The sequence below is a fragment of the Garra rufa genome, chromosome 15 (genome assembly GCF_049309525.1).
Source record: "Garra rufa chromosome 15, GarRuf1.0, whole genome shotgun sequence".
NCBI classification, from domain to species: Eukaryota; Metazoa; Chordata; class Actinopteri; order Cypriniformes; family Cyprinidae; genus Garra; species Garra rufa.
This window is the reverse complement of record NC_133375.1, coordinates 36830207-36853352: the sequence shown is the minus strand read 5'-3', so window position 1 is coordinate 36853352 and position 23146 is coordinate 36830207. Positions and strand designations below refer to the sequence as shown.

Here is a 23146-nt window from a genome sequence, read left to right as displayed (position 1 = left end):
GTTCAATGATATGTTCTTGCTGAGTTGGAGGAAGGGATCTAATGACTGCACTCAATAAACATATTCAGGTTGACAAAGACAGACTCAATGCACTTCCAATCACAGGGAAACAGCCGAATGTTTGACTGTAGTGCATTATGAGTTTCCCTTTGAAATCTAATTATGGACTAAAAACAGATATCACTGCCTGTAATGACATGCAGCAGGGTAAAGTATGCATGAATGGAGCGTCTGTATGACAGATGGGTGTAGAGCGAAGTAAAGATGTTCAAAGTCTCAGTGGAGAAGAAGAAGAGACAGGAAGAGGAGGTGATGGCTGTAGCTGGAACCTGACGTCTCTTTAAGATATATCTGGCTGTGTCTTCAGCTATAATTTACTATCACATCTGTAATGTATTTCTTCAAAGACTAGATTCAAGAATATCTAACATATTTTAAGGATAAGATAAAGATATCACCTTGTAAAATAAAATGCATTTAAAAGGTCAAAATGTAATTTCCCAATGTTCTGTTTTAATAGAAAATACATGCAAATTACTTGCAAAAATATGCAATAGGCAATGTCAAAACAAATTGTTTTGTTTTTATGACATTTATTATGTTTCTGTTGTATGATAACATTATATAAATGTTATTTTGTGATTTTTAGGTAGCGCTGGCACAGCCGTTCTTTTTAATGAAAACGGTGATGCTCCTGGACGCTATGACATCTTTCAGTACCAGATGACCAACACCACCAATCCTGGATACAGAGTTATTGGCCAGTGGACCAATAACCTGCGACTCAATGTAATTCAATTCAGTAATTCATTGCGAGTTATTAGGTCAAACCTATGTGATATAAATTCGCTATTCTGAGAAAATAGCATTTATTTTCTCAGAATTGAACATTATAACTCGCAATTGCAAGTTTATGGCTCACAGTCAGAATTGTGAGATGTAAACTCCCAATTGTAAAAAAAAAATCATAATATAAATTTTTCTATTAAAAAATTAATAACTGGCAATTGGGAGTTTATATCCTGCAATTCTGACTCAATAACTCACAATTGGGAGTTTATATTTTGCAATTGTTTATATACAGCAATTCTGTCTTAACTTACAATTGTGAGTTTATATCCCACAATTCTGTCTTTATAACTCTCAATTGGGAGTTTATATTATACAATTTTGATAAAAAGCCTGAATTGCAAGATATAAGAGTTTTATATCACAAGTCTAACTTTATTTCTCGCAGTTGTTTATATCCTGCAATTCTGTCTTGACTGGCAATTAGGAGTTTATATTACACAATTCTGAGAAAAAAGTCTGAATTGTGAGTTAATATCTCACAAATTTGAGAAAAAAGTCTAAATTGCAAGTTTTGTATCACACAATTCTGACTTCAATGTTAATAATGTTTACAGTTGTTTATATCTTGCAATTCTGACTTCATAACTGGCATTTGCAAGTTTATTTCTCACAATTGAGGAAAAAAAATCTGAATTGCCAGATGTAAACTTGCAATTGTGAGAAAAAAAGTCAGAATTGTGAGATATAAAAAAAAACAAGCAATTACTTTAAATTAAAATAGAAAACAATTTTAAATGGTAATAATATTTCACAATATTACTGTGTTTTTAATCCAATAAATGTAGCCTTGGTGAGCATAAGAGACCTCTGTGTGTTCCAAAACATATCTTGAACATACAAATATGACCTGTTTGGTTCGGCAGGTAAATTTTTTTCTGTTTTCTACTTCAGTTGTTTCTAAATATCTTCTGTATTTCATTAGGTGGAAGAGATGCAGTGGACCGGTGGATCACGTCAGATTCCCGACTCGGTTTGCAGTTTTCCATGCCGTTCGGGCGAGAGGAAGAAGATGGTGAAAGGTGTCCCGTGCTGCTGGCACTGTGAACTCTGTGACGGCTATCAGTTCCAATCCGACGAGTTCACCTGCGAGATGTGCCCTTTCGACATGCGGCCGACCCTCAACCGCACGGCCTGCCGCCCAACTCCCATCATCAAGCTGGAGTGGCATTCACCCTGGGCCGTAATCCCTCTGTTCCTGGCCATTCTTGGTATCCTGGCCACCCTGTCCGTCATCGTCACCTTCATCCGCTTCAACGACACCCCCATCGTGAGAGCCGCGGGCCGGGAGCTCAGCTACGTACTCCTGACGGGAATATTCCTCATCTACTTCATCACCTTCCTGATGATCGCCGAGCCAGGGACGGTGGTGTGCGCTTTTCGCAGACTGCTGCTTGGGCTGGGCATGTGCATTACATACTCTGCTATGCTTACAAAGACCAACCGGATCTACCGCATCTTCGAGCAGGGCAAGAAGTCCGTTACACCACCAAAATTCATCAGCCCTACATCGCAACTTATGATTACCTTCATACTGATCTCAGTACAGGTGAGAGTGTTAAATGAAAGCTTGAAGCCATTCAGTGATTGTTACAGTATTGCTTCCTGCAGGGTGCAACCCATACAGTGGTATGCGAAAGTTTGGGAATCCCTTGAAGAATCTGTGAAAATGTGAATAATTTTAACAAAATAAGAGAGATCATACAAAATGCATGTTATTTTTTTATTTAGTACTGTCCTGAGTAAGATATTTTACATCAAAGATGTTTACATATAGTCCACAATACAAAATAATAGCTGAAATTATTAAAATAACCCCCTGCAAAAGTTTGAGAAACCTTAGTTTTTATTACTGTGTGTGGTTACCTGGATGATCTACGATTGTTTTTTTGTTTTGTAATGGTTGTTCACGAGTCTCTTGTTTGTTCTGAACAGTTAAACTGAGCACTGTTCTTCAGAAAAAATCCTTCAGGTCCTGCAGATTCTTCATTTTCCAGCATCTTTTGCATATTTGAACCCTTTCTAGCAGTGACTGTATGATTCTGAGATCCATATTTTCACACTCAGGACAACTGAGGGACTCAAACACAACTATTAAAAAAGGTTCAAACACTCACTGATGCTCCAGAAGGAATTTGAAGATCAAGGTAAATTGTACTTAATTTGTCTTCCGGGAAACATGCAAGTATCTTCTGTTGCTAACGAAAGGCAGTACTAAATGGAAAGAAAATGATATTTCAGCAAAAGAAGAAAAATCTTCATTTTGTTCAAAAGTTTACACCCCCCGCCTCTTAATGCATCGTGTTTCCTTCTGGAGCATCAGTGAATGTTTGAACCTTTTTTAATAGTTGTGTTTGAGTCCCTCAGTTGTCCTGAGTGTGAAAAGATGGATCTCAAAATCATACAGTCACTGCTGGAAAGGGTTCAAATATGCAAAAGATGCTGGGAAATGAAGAATCTGCAGGACCTGAAGGGTTTTTTCTGAAGAACAGTGCTCAGTTTAACTGTTCAGAACAAACAAGAGACTCGTGAACAACCATTACAAAACAAAAAAACAATCGTAGATCATCCAGGTAACCACACACAGTAATAAAAACTAAGGTTTCTCAAACTTTTGCAGGGGGTTATTTTAGTAATTTCAGCTATTATTTTGTATTGTGGACTATATGTAAACATCTTTGATGTAAAATATCTTACTCAGGACAGTACTAAATAAAAAATAACATGCATTTTGTATGATCTCTCTTATTTTGTTAAAATTATTCACATTTTCACAGATTCTACAAGGGATTCCCAAACTTTCGCATACCACTGTATATGTCCTAAATCTCATAGACTTGGATGGAAAGCAGAATAATTTTTTTCAAATCGCCTCTGACACTGTCGTTCGTACTCAGGTTTCGGTACCTTTTTTTAGGCTTTTAAAAGAAGTCTCTAATGCTTACCAAGGCTTTATTTATTTGATCAAAAATACACTAAAAGCGGAAATCTTCTGAAATATTCATTCCTGTGATGTCAAAGCTGAATTTTCAGCATGATTACTCCAGTCTTCAATGTCACATGATCCTTCAGAAATCAGTCTAATATGCTGATTTGCTGCTTAAAAACATTTCTTATTATAATCAGTTGTGCATCTTAATATTTTTGTGGAAAATGTTAAATTATTTTACTATCACTTTTAATTATTTTAAAGTATTCCTGTAATTTCCTTCACACAAAAAAAGCTCTTACTAGGCTAATTATTTGTCACAACTGTTAAAAATTTTACAAATTAATAAAAAAAAAAATCTAGGAAAAAAAGTAATTTATTGTTAAGTAATACATTATTTATGGGAATTAAGCAACTAACAGTTATTTTATTGAAGATTGGCAATTAATTGATTATTTATAATGTTTTGCTGCTCAAAAAACATTATTATAATGACCAAATATTTCTTCTTAATTTTTTGTCACAACTGGTAAAAATAATGCATAAAATTTTTTATAAATTAATTAAAAAAATAAACTTTAATAAAAAATTCTAGTAAAATTATGCAATTAATTGTTATTTAACTAATTGATTAGTTAAATATATTAGTTATTTAAGAAATTAAACAATTTATGACATATTTTATTGAACATTACCAATAAATAAGTTATTTATGTTGATTTGAAATAAAAACATTCTATAATCAGTTTTGCTGCTTAATATTTTTGTGGAAACTGTAATTTTTTTTCTTGATGAATAAAAAAAAAATCAAAATAACAATTTATTTGAAATAGTAAAATAATGTAAAATGTTACAAAAGATTCCTAACACTTTTGATTATTTTAATGCATACTTGCTGAAATTATTACTGTAATTTCCTTCCCAAAAAAAATTACATTATATACATTTTACTGTCACCTTTGATTAATTTTATGCATCCTTGCTTAAATAAAAAAATAAGCAATTAATTGTTATTTAACTAATGAGTTATTTAAAGAAATTAAGCAATTGATGAGTTATTTTATTGAACATTAGCAATAAATTAGTTATTTACGCTGATTTGAAAAAAACATTCTAATCAGTTGTGCTTCTTAATATTTTTTGTGGAAACTGAAGATTCTTTGATAAATAAAAAGGTCAAGGAATCTTTTGTAAAATTGAAAATTATAATACATTTTACTGTCACTTTTGATTTATTTTAATGCATCCTTGTTTAAAGTATGACTGTATTTTTCTTTTAAAAATAAGATCTAACTAGGTTTGGCTAGTTGATTAGTGACCTTAAGGCACTGGTCTCAAATTCAATTCCTGGGGGGCCACAGCTCTGCACATTTTCACTCCAACCCTAATCAAACACACCTGATCCAGCTAATCAAGATCTTCAGGATTACTAGAAACTCCAAGCAGGTGTGAGCTGAGCTGGTTGGAGCTAAACTCTGCAGAGCTGCGGCCCTCCAGGAATTAAGTTTGAGACCTCTGCCTTAAGGTGTAGATCCGAAATTTTTTGTTATAAATAATGAATTAAAAATATTACAAATTAATTAAACTTTTATACACGTTTACATACTTCTAGGAAAGTTATTTGAATAGTCTCTGCATATTAGGTTTCCATTGCAAAAGGATTTAATTTCAAAGTGACACATCACCTCTAACTTTCAGCTTCCTTCATTTATTAAAAACTGCTGTGGCAGCTTCAATGAGAAATGCAAGGCCAAAAGACTGAATTGATGAATAAAACATTAATTAACTGAATTAATAAAGAAAATTCTGCTGCATATCGCACAGTATTCACAGGCACCTTAACAAGTCCTGATCTTACATGAAACGAACATGAACGTGTCTGTCTCCCTCCAGCCAAACACAGGTTCACAAGAGCCACAGAGCCGCTGGTTATAGAAACTAAAGCCCCTGCGCTGTTGTTCCATTCTCAACATGCCCCTATGGATGAATTTTGAGGTTTTGTCAATAGCAGTTTCCCCGCCAAGCAGATTCTCCTGTGTTTGTACACTCTGCCGAAGCTGATAAGCTGCCTGCAGACCTCATCACGTTGAGTGCCTGGGCTTCATTCTGCTTGTGCCAGCAAACGTGCCAAACACGCTAATGTGCAAAAGCAACAGATTCAACACCAATAAAGGGGAAAAAATGATTTACAGGTGACAACAAAGCCCCACCGCTGTCGATACACATCGTGTCGGCTGATAAACACCTTACTGGCGATTAAAAACAGCTGATTTTAACTTTTACAAAAGAACATTTTAGACGCTTTTGTAGTTGGAGCTTAGCCCCAGAATTATGCGTCATGACTCACCGGCAGAGGCGCGGGGGAGATTAGATTAACAGGACGTTAGCAGGAGAATGATTGACAGCAGGACATTTCTCGGCACCTCCTTCATGTTGGCAGATGTGTCACCGACGCTGAGTGGAGAACGGAACTCCGCCGAGCGATTCTGACAGCAACATCTGTCTCCCCGGCAACACGCCGGCCGCCCGGCTGCTGTTCTGTTCTCCTCCCAGCCGTGGAAGTTTTTCTGAAAGTTTTGCGCGTTACCTGATGAGCACCTTCAATTGAGATCAGTCACTTCCTCTTCGGAATGTTCCCATTGAGGACATTTTCTAAATCACGCCTCTGAACAGCTGCTCTCATCCGTAGATACTCCACACTTAGCCTACATTATGATTTATGGTGAGCTGACATTTTGGAATGTCGTCAATGTTCAGAATGTAACTTGTATGCTAGACAGTGTTGGGCACATTACTTAAGGGAAGACACTGCAGGCAAAAACATTGTTTTTTCATGCACTGTCAAGTTTGAGATTTTTTGGGCTTTTTGGTGTTTCATAAAGTGTTTTTTCAGACTAGTGGAAAGAAAACACCCAAAAGACACTGTTAAGTGTTTCTTATCTATCTACTTATCTATTTCTTTATCTATTTGTGTAAATAGATTTCAATTACAATACATATTTTTAAAGGCCGTTTTACTAAAATTAGTTTTTTCTCCTACACTGACTGAACCGTAAATCTCCACTTCAGTAGGACCTTTTTAATCCTGTCTATATCCTGAAGGTTTTTACAGAGGGTTTTGTTTATATATAATTTGCTTAATCGTATACTACATTTCATTCCCCCAAAAATGGCAAAAATACATGGTTTCCTGTCTGTTCTAAGTTTTTTCAGAATTATGGCGTGACAAAATGAGATGCCCAAAATCCCCTTTAAAAAGTTTTGACTTTAATATGTGAAATAAATTAAACAAGAATTTTGAAACTGGCTTCATCCAGTGTTTAGATTTTTGTACTACACTGTAAAAAGTTTTCACCAGATTCAACTTAAGTTAAACCTAAGTTCAACAGCTGCCTTAAGTTTTTAAGTTAAATCAGCTTAAAACTACAAGTCATTTTAACTTATTACAATAAAAATGAGTTGATATAACTTGAGTTTGAATGACTAAAGTTGATTTAACTTAAAATCTTAAGGCAGCTGCTAAACTTAAGTTTTTAAGTTAAAAATGGTGAAAACTTTTTACAGTGTAGAAATGTATGCAAATTAGCACATATTTTTATTAAATAATGCCTCATTTGCATATTTAAACCTAACATTTTAGAAAACTTGTAATACAAAAAATGTTTGCAATTATCAATGTAATCAATCAACTGGGTAAGTAAAGGTGATAACTAATAGCAATTTTTTTGATACCCTATTCACCTGCAGTCAGTGTTGTTTTCGTCAACGATGACAATGACGAAATCATTTCGTTGACGCCACTTTTTTTCATGACGATAACGAGACGTTGACGAGATAAAAATGGCTCATTGATGACTAAAACATGATGAGACGTGTGTGAGTTTTCGTTGACGAGACGAGAATAGACGAAAATGTTAGTGGATGGTCCGTCAGACGTTTAAAATGCATGACATTTCTGCTTATTGTGCATGCCAATTAAAACCGGAAAATATACGCCAGCTATGGCAAGCCGTGTTAGCATTAAATACTCTTTGACATACTAGTATGGCAAGACGTTTTAGCATTCCATCCTTGTTTGTCTTTTATGTTTTAAAACATTCCTTCATTATTGTAATTATTGGTGAAAATAGTCGATCCGGAAGCTCACATTGTGTTGAAATATAGATCTGCTATTTTCAGAACTTAACTGACACTACCCAACAGCAAAATACATACTGACCTACATTAATTTGTTAAAAGACTACTTTTTCCCCTTTTTTTGACTAAAACTAGACTAAAACCTTTTTGATTTTTCGTCGACTAAAACTAGACTAAAACCTTTTTGACTTTTCGTCGACTAAAATTGGACTAAAACTATCACATATAGAAGTGACTAAAATTTGACTAAAACTAATAACCATTTTAGTCCAAAAGACTAAGACTAAGACTAAATCTAAGATGGTTGTCAAAAACAACACTGCCTGCAGTGTCTCGCTATAAAAAAATAATTAGTTATAGTTTCTAGTTACTTCCCACAAATAGTAACTGAGTTACATTATTATGAAAGTAACTAATTACCAAGGAAAGTAACTTGTGTTACTTTTCAAAAAAATGTTTAAATACCGGTATGTCAAATTACTTGGATGCCCCTATGGGCTGCATCCGAAAGCTCTACAGTGCTGCCTTCGGAGGCTCCGAATCCAAATTCTGCTTCACTTCCTGTCTCCGGAGTTAACTTCATCTGATCGCATTTTGAAGGCAGCATAGATGTATCCTTCGCTGCCTTAGATTTTCCACAATTCTGTGCGCGTGCGTCATATAGGCTATAAATAAAGATATTCTGGTTAGATTAAACTTGTTATTTTATATAACAGATGAGATCTTGACCATGATATACTTTATGAATAGTAATAGTGTAAAAGCATTAATAAGCAATATTATTTGTAATAACAGTATTTTATAAAAATGTTAAAAGGGTTCAAATAAGTAGTAAATAAGAATAATATGTATAATATACTGCTAATAATAATGAAACAGCCTCTAGTAACCTGTTCTGCAATAATACTTGGTTCAGTGCTTTTATTTATTTAAGCAAAAAATAGCTGTTATTCTCTGTCGTCTTCTCCGACACACAGACCTTCGGCGGGCAATGACATCGAGGTCTTTATATTTTATTAAAGCATTTATATATAACTGTATAAGTTATACGCTGCCTCTGAAGCCTGTCTGAAACTGTCTGAAAACTGTCTGAAAAGTCATTGCCTGATAGGGCAGCGAGGCAGCAAGTCAGCTGCCTAGGCTTTCGGACGCAGCCATGGTAAATGAATAAAACATTGTACATTAATCTACAATATTTTAATGTTGCTGTGGGACAATGTAAGAGACACCTTCCAGGGGCTAAATATCACGTTATTAGGGTCGCTTCAACCCACGTTTATTCTTGATGACTGCGAAAAGAACTAAAAAACTCAATTCTGAAACTGGAAAGGGTCTACTTTTATTTGTGTTTAGTCATAATAACAAGAAAACAATGTGCTTTTGTAAAATAAATAAAATAAACAGGGTGCGCTGTCTGCAGTCTCTGTCTTTGTCATCTCTCTTCACAGACATGTAAAGAAAACAACCTGAATCTCCGCGAATACGTGCCTCAAAGTCATGACACATACAGTGCCTTGCGAAATTATTCATACCCCTTCATTTTTTTCACATTTTGTTATGTTGCTGCCTTATGTTAAACTACTTTAAATTACTTTTTTTCCCACATCAATCTACACTCCCTACTCCATAATGGCAAAGCAAAAAATAGGTTTTTAACATTTGTGCAAATTAAAAATAAAAAACTGAAAAGATCCCGTTGCATAAGTATTCATACCCTTTTCTGGGATGCTCAAAATTTAGCTCAGGAGCATTCATATTGCTTCTAGATGTTACTACACTTCGAGTGGAGTTAAACTGTAGCAAATTAATTTGAATGATTATGATTTAGAAAGGCACACACCTCTCAGAAAACGTCTAACAGCTGAAAATGCATATCAGAGCAAAAACCAAGTCCTGAGGTCAAGATAACTGCCTGTAGAGCTCAGTGACAGACTTGCGTTAAGGCAATGATCTAGGTAAGAGTTCAGAAAAAAATCTGCTGCATTGAAGGTTCACAGAAGCATGTAGCCTCCATTATGCATAATGGAAGACAATTGGAACAACTAGGACTCTAGAAAATGTCTGCCAGCCCCATCCAAGCTGACAGAGCTTGAGAGGTGAAAAGGTGAGGCAAAGAATGGCAGATAATTGCCAAATGCAGATGTGCAAAGCTTGTCACATCATACCCAAAAAGACTTGAGGCTGTAAAGGTGCTTCAACTATGTACTGAGAATACTTATGCAATGTACTTATTTCAGTGTTTTATTTTTTAATAAAACTGTAAAATTTACACTCCATACACCATAATAATGACAAAGCAAATACCAGATTTGCAAATGTTACAAATTTATTTAAAAATATCATTTCTTTACATTGAATTTGTCATTTCAATTTCATCTTTTAAATTCAGTTTTAGATAAAGGAGAAAAAAACTCACTAGAAATAATAATTTATTTGAAATAGGAATCTTTTGTAACATTACAGATGATTTTACTGTCCCTTTAGATTTTTAATGCATCGTTGCTGAATAAAAGTTTCCTTATAATAAAATTTAATAATAACATTTCCAATTATTATCAATCTTTTTTGAGGAATAAAAAGCACTCATTAGAAATAGAAATTGTTTGTAACATTATAAATGTATTACTTTAACTTTTTGATCAATTTAATGCATCATTGATGAATAAAAGTATTTGACCCCAAACGTTTGATCAATAGTGTAACAGCATATTATAAAGGGTGAACAGTATTACGTTTTTCTGACAATCTACATTTATCATGGTCAAAATACACAAAAAGTCTTAATTCAGAATGAAAAACATTGGAAATTTAAGTGCTACATTTCATCTAAACTAGACATATCCTCTTTTTTCATTTCAGAAATATGCTTACGTTATTACAAAGCGAGGAAAAGGTCTTATAGTTTCCTTTGTGTCTTTAAAAAAGCACTTTAAAACCTATCATTAAGAGCAATCAGCCTGATAGCAGGCCTATTTTAACCAGTAATCTTGTGCGAAGTCGTGTCTGCTGAAGACTGGCTAAAACACAGCTTCCTTTACACTTTATTCTACATCAATCTAACAGCAGCTCTTGACAAATGAGTGCCCTTCTGACTGACTCAGTCTCACCATTAATTATCAGCTTTTACTTCCTCCCATCTCTCCGCAGGTTGTGGGTGTGTTCATCTGGTTTGGTGTGGTGCCGCCACACACCATTGTGGACTATGAGGAGCAGCGGCCGCCCAGTCCAGAGCTGGCGCGTGGCATCCTGAAGTGTGACATGTCTGATTTGTCGCTCATCTGTTGCCTGAGCTACAGTATCGTGCTGATGGTCACATGTACTGTGTATGCAGTCAAGAGCCGGGGCGTGCCTGAGACCTTCAACGAAGCTAAACCCATTGGCTTCACCATGTACACCACCTGCATCGTTTGGCTGGCGTTTGTGCCTATTTTCTTTGGCACAGCACAATCCACTGAGAAGGTGAGAAGTGTATTATAATGGGATTCATTACTGATGTTGATAAACAAGTAGTTTAAGTGCCCGTCATGTCGCTCCAATCCTGTATGATTTCCTTTTTTGAGTGGAACATAAAATAAGAATTTTTTATACATACATGACATATACTGCTGATTAAGATTAGTTTGAAAGAAATTATCTGGAAATTTTATTCAGCAAGCATGCATTCAAAAATGATCAAAAGTGACAGTAAAAATGTAAAAAAGTTTTCTGTTTCAAATAATCAATTGTAGAAAGGGTTTAAGGTTTTCAAGCCTGACGTTCTCACCCAAGATTTGAGGGTGGTACATGGCCCCATCCATCATCCCTTTTATGCGGTGCAGTTGTCCTGTCCCCTTAGCAGAAAAACATCCCCAAAGAACAAAAAGTTGATGGTGTTTTTGGGGTCATAGGCAGCATTCCTCCTCCTCCAAACATGGCGAGTTGAGTTGATGCCAAAGAGCTAGATTTTGGTCTCATCTGATCACAACACTTTAACCCAGTTCTCCTCTGAATCATTCAGATGTTCATTGGCAAACTCTAGACGGGCCTGTCTCACCAAGCTGCTTAGTGATGGTTTTGTAGTCCATTCCAGCCTTGTGTAGGTCTACAATATTGTCCCTGACATCCTTGGACAGCTCTTTGGTCTTGGCCATGGTGAAGAGTTTGTAGTCTGATTGATTGCTTCTGTGGACGGTTAACTAAGGTAATTAATCGCTTCTGTCTTTTAAACAGGTAACAAACTGAGATTAGGAGCACTTCCTTTAAGAGAGTGCTCCTAATCTCAGCTCGTTATCTATATAAAAGACATCTGGAAGCCAGAAATCTTGCTGATTGATAGGAGATCAAATACGTATTTCACTCATTAAAATGCAAATCAATTTATAATTTTTTTTAAATGCATTTTTCTGGATTTGTTTGTTATTCTGTCTGTTAAAATGAACCTACCGTTAAAAATTATAGACTGTTAATTTATTTTTCAGTGGGCAAACGTACAAATGAACAGGGGACTTTTTCCCCTTATGGTAACTGTGATGTGTACTCCAAATTGGTCTGTTCTCTGCTCTGAAACACTGGGAACGTGTTTACTGTCTGCGCTGAAACCACGCCCATTCACAGGAAAGCTGCCGTCTCTCTTGACTGTCAAATACTGCTACAACCGATTCGAAAACATAAGGAGCTGTCTGCTCTCTGTACTTTGATGTCATTCACTGATCGGTCTGTGTAGCGCTGCTTCAGGTTGAACACACCTCTTATATTAGTCCAAAAAAAAAATCCAAGGCATTTCTTTTGGTCCAAAAAGTTAAAAAGCCTTTATTTACATTCTGGGCATCTCAACAAACATTAACATTTAAAACTCTGCACACCTATGCATTTCGGCCTTCAGCCTACCTCTTATATTGTTAAGGGAAGAGGCCATGCTCAGTGGCTCCACTGCATCAATACATGATTTTATCCCTACCCAAAAAATCATGAACACAAACTATTTAACAGTCTAACACAATTCAGTGCTACAGTAACATGTTTCAGCAATACATTTCTAACATTTATAATGTGTTTAGAAACAATTCTCTGAATTGCATTCACAGAGACTTTAAAGAGAAATGAAAATTCTGTAATTATTTACTCGCCTTCATGTTGTTCCAAACTGTTTTAATAGCTTTGTTCATCTTCGAAACACAAATTAAGGGTGGGTTCACACTTGTAGTTCGGTTTGTTTGGTTCATTTGGTCCGGACCAAAAGGAAAATGATACATTTGGTCCTGGTCCGCTTAGCGTTCACACTGGCATTTTTGACAACAAACCTAAAGATACCGAACCTAAAGGCATAGTAATACGTTTACAACCGGATTGGTCGGATTGAATGACTTATATTTCATGACGGAACTCACCACAAAGAATTGTTTGAATAAATATGTTATTTTTGTTTCCTTTGGACACAAAAAAGTATTCTCATAGCTTCATAATGTTATGGTTGAACCACTGATGTCACATTAACTATTTTAATGATGTCCATACTACCTTTCTGGGCCTTGAATTTGTCAGTTGCATTGCTGTCAATGCAGGGTCAGAAAGCTCTCGGATTTAAAGGGGTCCTATTATGCTCTTTTACAAAGTCTGTATTTTGTTTAGGGGTACACTAGAACATGCTCTCATGCTTGGTGGTTCAAAAATGGATTATTTTTCACATAATTTACATTATTACAATAGCTTTCTCCCCAGCCTGGCACGAAAGGCTCGATTAGTTCCGAAATGTGTTGTGATTGGTTAGCAGTCCCGAAAAGAGACGGCGTTTCAGTCCTGCCACACCCCTTACCAAAGCAGCAAGTTCCATGTACAACTGTTAGCGCAAGCTAGATTAAAGTGATTCTTTCGATTTAAATCAGCTGCAGCTTCGCATGTGTTTCGACCACTGTAGTCAATGCTTGCGTTTATACTAGCCGCCCTGTGGCTCGCTGAAGCATCTCAGAAGCGGCTGTCCATGCTACATCGCTAAATTTAGGCCAATCCCCCAAATCATCCCTCCCCATTCGCCAACGATTAAAATTTCCATAGGTGGGATTTATTTGAATGATATTCTAATGAGCTTTGTGACATCACAACATCCAGAAAACAATGCTGTGTAGTTCAAACAAGCCGTTCGTTGTAGTTCTTGATAAGGTTTTTTTTTTTTTTTAAACGAAATATCTTCCTTTGGAGTGGACTTTGAGATTTTGTCACCTTAGAATTATAAGGTTCTATCTGCATTCTGAGCACTTTCGAGATATTGAGCTTCAAAGTTTTTGCATTCCATTGACTTCTGTAGATAGAACCATTTTTGTTTTCTAAAAAAAAAGGCCCAGAATGTACACAGCTTACAAAAGAAACATCAAATAATGTAAATAATTTGTCAGAGAATACGAATATGTGAATAACTCAATTTTGTCAGATAGACCCTTATAATTCTAAGGTGACGATTTGTAACTTTGTAGATGTTTTTTATGCCCAAACATATGCACCACACACTGACTAAAATTCTAAAAATGTAAAAAAAAAAAATAATAATAATAGTAATAATAATAGTACCCCTTTAATCTAAGGATGAATGAAGGTCTAACGGGTTTGGAACTGCATTAGGGTGAATAAATAATGACAGAATTTTCATTTTTGGATGAACTACTCCTTTATCATCCATGGAATCTTTTCATTCCACGAAGGTTCTTTATAGTGGGAAAAGATTCTTTAGATTTTTAAAATGTTCACACTAAGAAGCAAAGGTCATTTGGGGCATCACTGCGAAAAATCCCCCTTTTAATCTTTTACTTTTTAATTTCTCCACTCTCCCACTCTTTTCCCCTCATTTGATATCCTGTTTTACAAAAAATATCACATCATGGAAGCAAAATCTATTGAAAATGCAGCTTTTATGGAAGTGTTTTCATCATAACCTGCGGGTGTTGCTAGCTGTTTCTGTGTTACTGTTTTTGTATAAATAACTGCAGTGAAAGCTGTATTCACTGACAGTGAGAAATTTTAGGCTATTAATGCTTTTCTCATACATTCACAATGGGACACAGAGCAATACTACACATTAACGTTTCAGATGTTGCCTTCTCCATCTTCAACACACAATATATAGGAACGCAACACCATCTTTCAGTAAAACAACTTGCCATATTTCCACCACAATGTGTTCTCAGTTCTGCTCCAATCCATCAACAAAAGAGCGGAGCTTAGTCGCCGTTTAAGTCCTTAAGTAGAAAATTATGTGAAATGAAGTCATTTCAATATGAAGGCATTGAAGTAAGCAACAACCTGCCAGGCTCACGATAACAAGTCCAAGTTGTATTGCTCACAGTTTCTTTTTTGAAGAGGCCTTTGATATGGCAGACATGGAAAGGGATGAGATGAGAAAAAAAACAACATTTAATTTCTCCCCTTTATCTCCCAAAGACACACCATGACACAGAGACAAAGACTCTTCCGCCCACCAATGAGGTTCCGGGGGTTTGACTGTGGGAGGAGGTTGATAACGGGAGTGTTTTGGAGCCTGAAAGACAATGTCTACCCATCTTAATAAAGCCAGAAGCCTCGTCAGCGGGAATTAGGAATTAGAGCATTAGTTATTGCTGCATAGATTAAACGAGCCAGGTAGCTTCCCACTGAAGTGCCATTTAATGTGCCACGCTAATACTGTATGTGCCGTTTCCTGGTGAGTGCTCTTGGGTGGGCAGGTGCTCTTTTATTTGGTTGGCAGCAACATATGATGAACATTGCGCATGTTTATTTTAATTCATAGCCATGGCCTGTCCAAAGGAGGGTTTTAATTGCTCAAAGGTTGCACCGGAGGCTTTAGGTGGTGTTTCATTTAAGCATCACGTTTGATGTTTCTTCTGTTCATTTTAGAAAAAGACAAATTAAGAGCTAAAAAATGAATGTGGATACCATTAATGCACCACTTGTTAAAAGAAATTAATACTTTTGTTCAGCAAGAATGCATTCAATTGAACAAAAGTGACAGTAAAGACATTTTTAATGCTACAAGAGATTATTTCAAATTTGAACTTTCTATTCTGCTGAAAATTCAGCTTTGCATCACAGGAAAAAAAAAGCACTTTAAAATATATTAAAATAGAAAAAATAATTCTAAATCGCAATAATATTTCACAATATTACTGTTTTTACTCTATTTTTGATCAAATAAATTCAGCCTTGGTGAGCATAAGAGACCCAAAGACACCAAACTTTTAAATGGTTATGTAAAATAATTATAAATAATGATTGTAGAAGTAACTTTTTCTAAATATTTTTAGAATTACATTAATTTTAATGATAACACTGTACAATAAAGTCCATTACTTCATGTTAATGAATGCATTAATTAATGTTCTATTTCAGATCAATGCTGTTCTTATGAACTTTCTATTCTTAAAAGAAGCCTGAAAAAACTCTACTTAGCTGTTTTCAACATAATAATAATAAAAAATGTTTTTTGAGCAGCAAATCAGAATATTAGAATGAAGTATCATGTGACACTGAAGCTAAAAATTCTGCTTTGAAATCACAGGAATAAATTACATTTTAAACTATATTCTAATAGAAAACATTAGTTTTATTGGTAAAAATATTTCAAAATTTTACTGTTTTTGCTGTACTTTGGATCAAATAAATGCAGGCTTGGTGAGCAGAAGTGACTTATGTAAAAATATTAAAAATCTTAATTTGGTATCGGAAGAATCAGATGATCAAAATATAAAATATATACATATAAATCACAATATAAAACTCAACTGAACTGTTATAGTGTCTAGCATCTGAGTTGAATCTGATATCTCTTGACCTTTTATTTCCTGTGTTTGATGTAGATGTTCATCCAGACGACGACGCTGACCGTGTCCATGAGTCTGAGTGCCTCCGTGTCTCTGGGGATGCTCTACATACCGAAAGTCTACGTCATCATCTTCCACCCGGAGCAGAACGTGCAGAAGCGCAAACGCAGCTTCAAGGCTGTGGTTCAAGCCGCCACCATGTCCTCACGCCTCTCGCAGAAATCCATCAATGATAAGCAGAATGGAGAGACCAAGATCGAGCCAGACAGGATGCAGTAGCAGGTAACAGCCACTCTCAGACCCTTGGAAAAGTGCAAAGAGTCTGTTCTGAATCTCCTGAGACGCCATTAAAGTCTGGAAGAATGCTACAAATGAATCAACCCGTCAAATCGCACTTTTAAAAATAAATCAGAAATCAAAAAGGTTTTACAATTGATGCCATTGGAGCAGTGCTATTTTAGTATTGTTTATGTGTATGTCTATCATAGTTTTAAGTTACAATTTTAAATTATTAGCTTAAATATATTTAATATTTTATACTTTTAGTTTTATGTATTTTCTTGTCAGTTTTTATTTGTTACTTTTAAACTGTATTTTGGATGTTCAGACTAGGGGGCACCATAGAAGTCCATTATATGGAGAGAAATCCTGAAATGTTTTACTCAAAAAAACGTAATTTCCTTACGACTGAAGAAAGAAAGACATGAACATCTTGGATGACAGGGGGAGGGGGGGGGGGTACTATTCCTTTCTATTCCTAAACTATTCCTTTAAGAGGCATGTTTAGAGCATGTCATGTTGTGAGAGGCGAATCGATATTGTTAACATGGGTACATCAAAATACCGAGAATAATTATTTATAACAAATTATTCATTTTTCTGTCAACTGGTCACAATGGTCACACTCTGGATGAAAGCGCACTTTAATTCTCTGACAGCAGATGGCGCTAAACATAATGCAGCCGTTACCCTGAAAACCCCATAAACAAAACAGCTTTCAGTTTCTGAAAAGTCTTTAAATGATTTAAATAGCCATTCAGATTTGTGTATTTGCTATGGTATTCATCACAGCGCCAAATACTTAAATATTTAGACTTAATAGGCTATTCATTTTCAAACTTCTTTACATTTTAATCATTTTAACATGCCTTATTCTTTATTGTTTGGTCAAACTTTACATTAGAGCTTCATTAGTTAACATTAGTTAATTCATTATTTTCCCGTTAAAGCATTCTTCTAATCATTCATAAATCTTAGGTAATTCCAATATTTAATGAAAATTGTTAAAATCAAAAGTTGCAACTGTGTTATTTAATGAGCTAACATGAACTAAGAGTTTAATTTTTTTAATAAAGATTAATAACTTATGCAGCAAGTGTAGCTATTGCTCATTGTGAATATTAATGCATTAACTAAGGTTAACTGTAAAGTGCTACCCATTGGTCTTTATAATTCTTTTGCAGTTTAATCTGTGTAAATTTGGAACATTATACATTTTTTATGTATTGTTTTTAGGGCTGCACAATGAAACAAATTTCTAATCACGATCACGATTACAGATGCCACGATTACGTAATCGTTCAAAGCCCCAATTACAAAAAAAAAGAACATTATTCTGCATGCTTAAAGGAGTAGTTCACTTTCAAAACTCAAATTTACAGATAATGTACTCACCCTCTTGTCATCCAAGATGTTCGTGTCTTTCTTTCTTCAGTCTTAAAGAAATGGTGTTTTTTGAGGAAAACATTTCAGGATTTCTCTCCATATAATGGACTTCTATGGTGCCCCAGAGTTTGAACTTCCAAAATGCAGTTTAAATGCAGCTTCAAAGGGCTCTAAATGATCCCAGCTGAGGAAGAAGGGTCTTATCTAGCGAAATGGTCAGTTATTTTTAAAAACATTTACAACTTATATACTTTATAATCTCAAATGCTTGCCTTGCCGAGCTAGACAAGGCGAGAATTTGAGGTTAAAAAGTATATAAATTGTAATTTATTTTAGAAAATAACCCATAGTTTTGCTAGATAAGACCCTTCTTTCTTCGGCTGTGATCGTTTAGAGCCCTTTGAAGCTGCATTTTGGAAGTTCAAACTCGGGGGCACCATAGAAGTCCATTATATGGAGAGAAATCCTTAATTTTTTACTCAAAAAACATAATTTCCTTACGACTGAAGAAAGAAAGACATGAACATCTTGGATAACAAGGGGATGAGTACATTATCTGTACATTTTTAACATGCCCTAGATATTGTTTGAAAGTGTTTTGATTCTTTATTGTTTGGTCAAACTTTACATTAGGGCTTCACTAGTTAAAAAATAAACATTTATTATTCTTCCCGTATTTAATAACAAATTGTTAAAATCAAAAATTGTAACTGTGTTATTTATTGAGCTAACATGAACTAAGAGTTGTATATTTGTTTTGTTTTTTAACAAAGATTAATAACTTCTGTAGCAAATGTAGCTATTGCTCATTGTAAATATTAATGCATTAACTAAGGGATCTTTCTTTAAAGTGATACCTATTGGTCTTTATAATTAATTTGCACTTTAATCTGTGTACATTTTGTAACTTTATACAATTTTTGATGTATTGCATTTTTGTATTTAAGTGTTCAGTTATTTTTGTTATAAGAAAATAGATATTAAAACTGTTAAAATGTATTATGACACCACTTTTTTGGAAATAAATTTCAATATCATGATACTACACTGTAAAAGGTTTTCACCAAATTCAACTTAAAAACCTAAGTTCAACAGCTGCCTTAAAATTTTAAGTTAAATCAGCTTAAAAGTACATGTCATTTGAACTTATTACAATAAAATGAGTTGATTTAACTTGTGAGTTGAAATTACTTAAGTTGGTTTAACTTAAAAATTTAAGGCAGCTGCTAAACTTAAGTTTTAAAGTTGAAACTGGTGAAAACTTTTTACAGTGTACCATATACCATGATATAAGCATTATCAGTTTATTGCAACATGAAAATTGATACCGGCATATCCCTATGCATATTGCGTATTTTCACTTTTTTATTAAAAGAAACCAAACCAATGTATCACTGACATTTGTGACAATGAGAAAAGCAATACGCAATATAAAGCAATTATGGCATGCAGTTGCTTCAAACAATGGTATAAAGCTATTTAAAATCACTCAATGTAAATTGTGATAATCGTAATTAATAATCGCAATTACAATTTCAAGGGAAAAATCGACAATTATGATTTTTGTCATAATGTGCAGCCCTAATAGCAATGCACTAAAACATTCAGCAAAAGCCTGACGACTAGCCACAAATCCCTAGAATTGTGTTTTATGCTGTGTTTCTGCTGTGAAGTCATATTGGCTGAAAAGAGAAAATGTCTTGCAGTAACTTGCTCTTGTGAACTTTTATGCCCTCGAATGACTTCTAGCAGGGGATCTGCTGAGAAATACTGCTCCGTAATATATTTCATTGCAATAAACTGTCCTCAGCGCTTCCAAGATGGGATTGTTAGGGAACCCGATGCTTTAAATTCAATATTTAAGGTGCCCTGAATCCTTTTACGTGAGTTGTATTGAGTGCCCCCTCACATCCTGATATCCATAACATCTCTCTCTCTCTCTCTGGCTCTTTTAAATTGCAGTGAAATGCTTTTGGGTTTATTTTCCACTTGTTCTCTATCTCTGCAGCACACATTTGCTTCCTCAACACATGCAGTTTGAAGCAGCACATCTCATTACTTCCATATTACTGAGCTTTTGGAAGGCAAAAAAAAATCAGTAAGCCTGTGCGAAATTCTTGAAATGATGCTTGTTGATATGGATATTTCTCTGCGCTGCGACAATATTTCAGTACACAAGCGTAGAAACTGGAAGCATAAAATTAATTATGAAAAGCAGAAGTGCATTGAATATGATTTTATAGACTTCATAAATATATTTATAAATAAAACAAATGCAAATTATTATACATTTTGAGAGCTGCTTTCTTCTTCTCTCTCCTTGTAGGTACTGAGGTGTAGAGCTTATGTAATTTTGTCATGTGACAACTAGCCCCGGTAACCTTTTTTTCCTTTTTATGTAATGTTTTTAATATGTGCATAAACAAATTGTTTAAATATTTTGGGTTAGTAAGATTTACTGCATATTGTAATGAGGAATCGTGTAAGATCCACATGCAAGCTTTATTAAACAGATCGTAGTCAAGACAGGCAGGGTCGAACACCAGCAAACAGGAATGTGTAGGCAAGACAAAAGCGTAATCCAGTAAACAGGCAGAACGTCAAAAATCCAGTGAGCAGTCCGAAAGTAACAAATAAATAATGTAAAGAAACCAGGCAAAACTATGGCAAGAAAACAGAACAAAACAATGGCAAAATAACTATGACTATGAAACAAAACCGTGAAAATAACAAAACAGGGCAATGAAATATGGCAAAGAGAAATGCTTGGTATAGTTCACAACTGCAAAACAATACTTCGCAATGTCTGTAATGGCTGCTCTTTATGGTCACCAAACAGGAAGTAACCAACAAGGCAGCAGAGGGAGCAGCAACAGTCAGAGTGAGTAAGGGCTCCCTCTGCTGGCCTGGCATTACAGAATCCCCCCCTCCCCTAGGAGCGACTCCCGGCGCTCAAACAATAACAGTCCAGGAGGGTGGGGGAACAGAGGCAAAACAGGGGGTGGGACAGTGGGCCAGGTCCATGCAGGGGAACAGGTTCAGAGTCAGGACCTGGACCTTGGAGCAGAGGCAGACAGTGGAGCACTGGAGGACCTGGGCTGTGGAGCAGTGGTAGACAGTGGAGCAATGGAGGACCTGGGCCGTGGAACAGTGGCAGACAGTGGAAACTTGGAGGATCTGGGCCATGGAGCAATAGCAGACCTGGATCATGAAGTGGAGGTGGGCCTGGACCGTGAAGCAATGGCAGACTGTGGAGTAGTGGAAGCCATGGCGGGGCCGGCAGAGCAGGAAGCCTAGGTGGTGCAGGCAAAGCAGGAAGCCAAGGCGGAGCAGGCAGAGCAGGAAGCCTTGGCGTTGCAGGCAGAGCAGGAAGCCTTGGCGTTGCAGGCAGAGCAGGAAGCCTTGGCGTTGCAGGCAGAGCAGAAAGCCTTGGCGTTGCAGGCAGAGCAGGAAGCCATGGCGGAGCAGGCAGAGCAGGAAGCCATGGCGGATCAGGGAGCCAAGATCCCCACCATGCAGGTATCCATGGTGAAGCAGATGACCAGCACAGCAGAGCAGTGTGTTTGTGATGGGACACTGCCCCCATAGGAGGTTCTGCAGCCGGAGCTACCACCTCCGGGGGCATTGGCGCAGACATGGCAGTGAGTGGGTGGACGCCACCTCTTTAGGAGGTTCTACAGAGCATGCTGACACCTCTGGAGGTATTGGCGCAAACTCTTGGACAGGAAAGGCCTCTGGTACAGACTCGAGGACAGACTCATGGACAGACGAGGCCTCTGCAGCAGACTCGTGGACAGACTCATGGACAGACGAGGCCTCTGGGATGCAATGTGCAGCCCACACACTTAAAATGGCGATGGCCATCACAGGTAGTGCAGTGGTTAATGGGATGCCCACTGGGCTGGAAGGTGTGAGGCTTGGGAGCGTCGGCTATGCGTGGCTCGCTTGGCTTGGGAGTGTCTGCTCTGCGTGGCTTGCTTGGCTTGGGAGCGTCGGCTCTGCGTGACTTGCTTGGCTTGGGAGCATCGGCTCTGCGTGGCTTGCTTGGCTTGGGAGCGTCAGTGTCATTGGTATGCCTGCAGCCTGCACTGACATTAGAGGAGGATCCATTACACTGGTAATCATAACATGATGTAGCTCTGGCAGATTAGACGAGACATGGCGTGGCTCTGGCAGGTCAGACGAGACATGGCGTGGCTCTGGCCTGTTGGGCGAGATGTGGCTTGGCTCTGGACGCTCGGCCGAGACGTGACTTGGCTCTGGAATAACAGCAGTAACTTGACTTTGCTCATGAAGATCTGCTGTAACTTGGCTTGGCTCATGAAGATCAACTGTGGCTTGGCTCTGGCCTCTTGGGCGAGATGTGGCTTGGCTCTGGCCGCTCAGGCGAGACGTGGCTTGGCTCTGGAATAACAGCAGTAACTTGACTTTGCTCATGAAGATCTGCTGTAACTTGGCTTGGCTCATGAAGATCAACTGTGGCTTGGCTCAGGGACAACAGCAGCAACTTGACTTGGAGGCCCTGGAGCGGCAGGCTTGGCGTGAGCAGGCCCTGGAGTCAATATATTGTTCCAAAGTCTAGTGAATTTTGCCTCCAGGCAGGCCAGAACGAATGGGGTGAGTCAGTCCTACTCTAAAAATGTCTTTGAGTGCCACATCATTAAAGTTTACCAAGTGACATATTTGGCAAATGTCCACAACATAATCCTCAAAGGGGCGATTACCTTGGTTTAAACAGAGGAGGCGTGATACCGGGTCCATGATGATCTGTGTCCAAAAGCCG

The 23146-nt window shown here is 36.7% G+C and overlaps 1 protein-coding gene across 1 annotated transcript in view; it reads left to right on the top strand.

The window, feature by feature from the left end:
- grm6a (glutamate receptor, metabotropic 6a) overlaps positions 1–23146 on the top strand; it is an 82076-nt gene that overhangs the window by 51738 nt on the left and 7192 nt on the right. Inside the window, exons 7-10 of the mRNA XM_073818552.1 lie at positions 650–789; positions 1775–2398; positions 11063–11374; positions 16735–16980. Of these exons, the coding sequence (XP_073674653.1) occupies positions 650–789; positions 1775–2398; positions 11063–11374; positions 16735–16977 (1319 nt within the window). The 3' untranslated portion in view covers positions 16978–16980. The remainder of the gene's footprint in view (positions 1–649; positions 790–1774; positions 2399–11062; positions 11375–16734; positions 16981–23146) is intronic.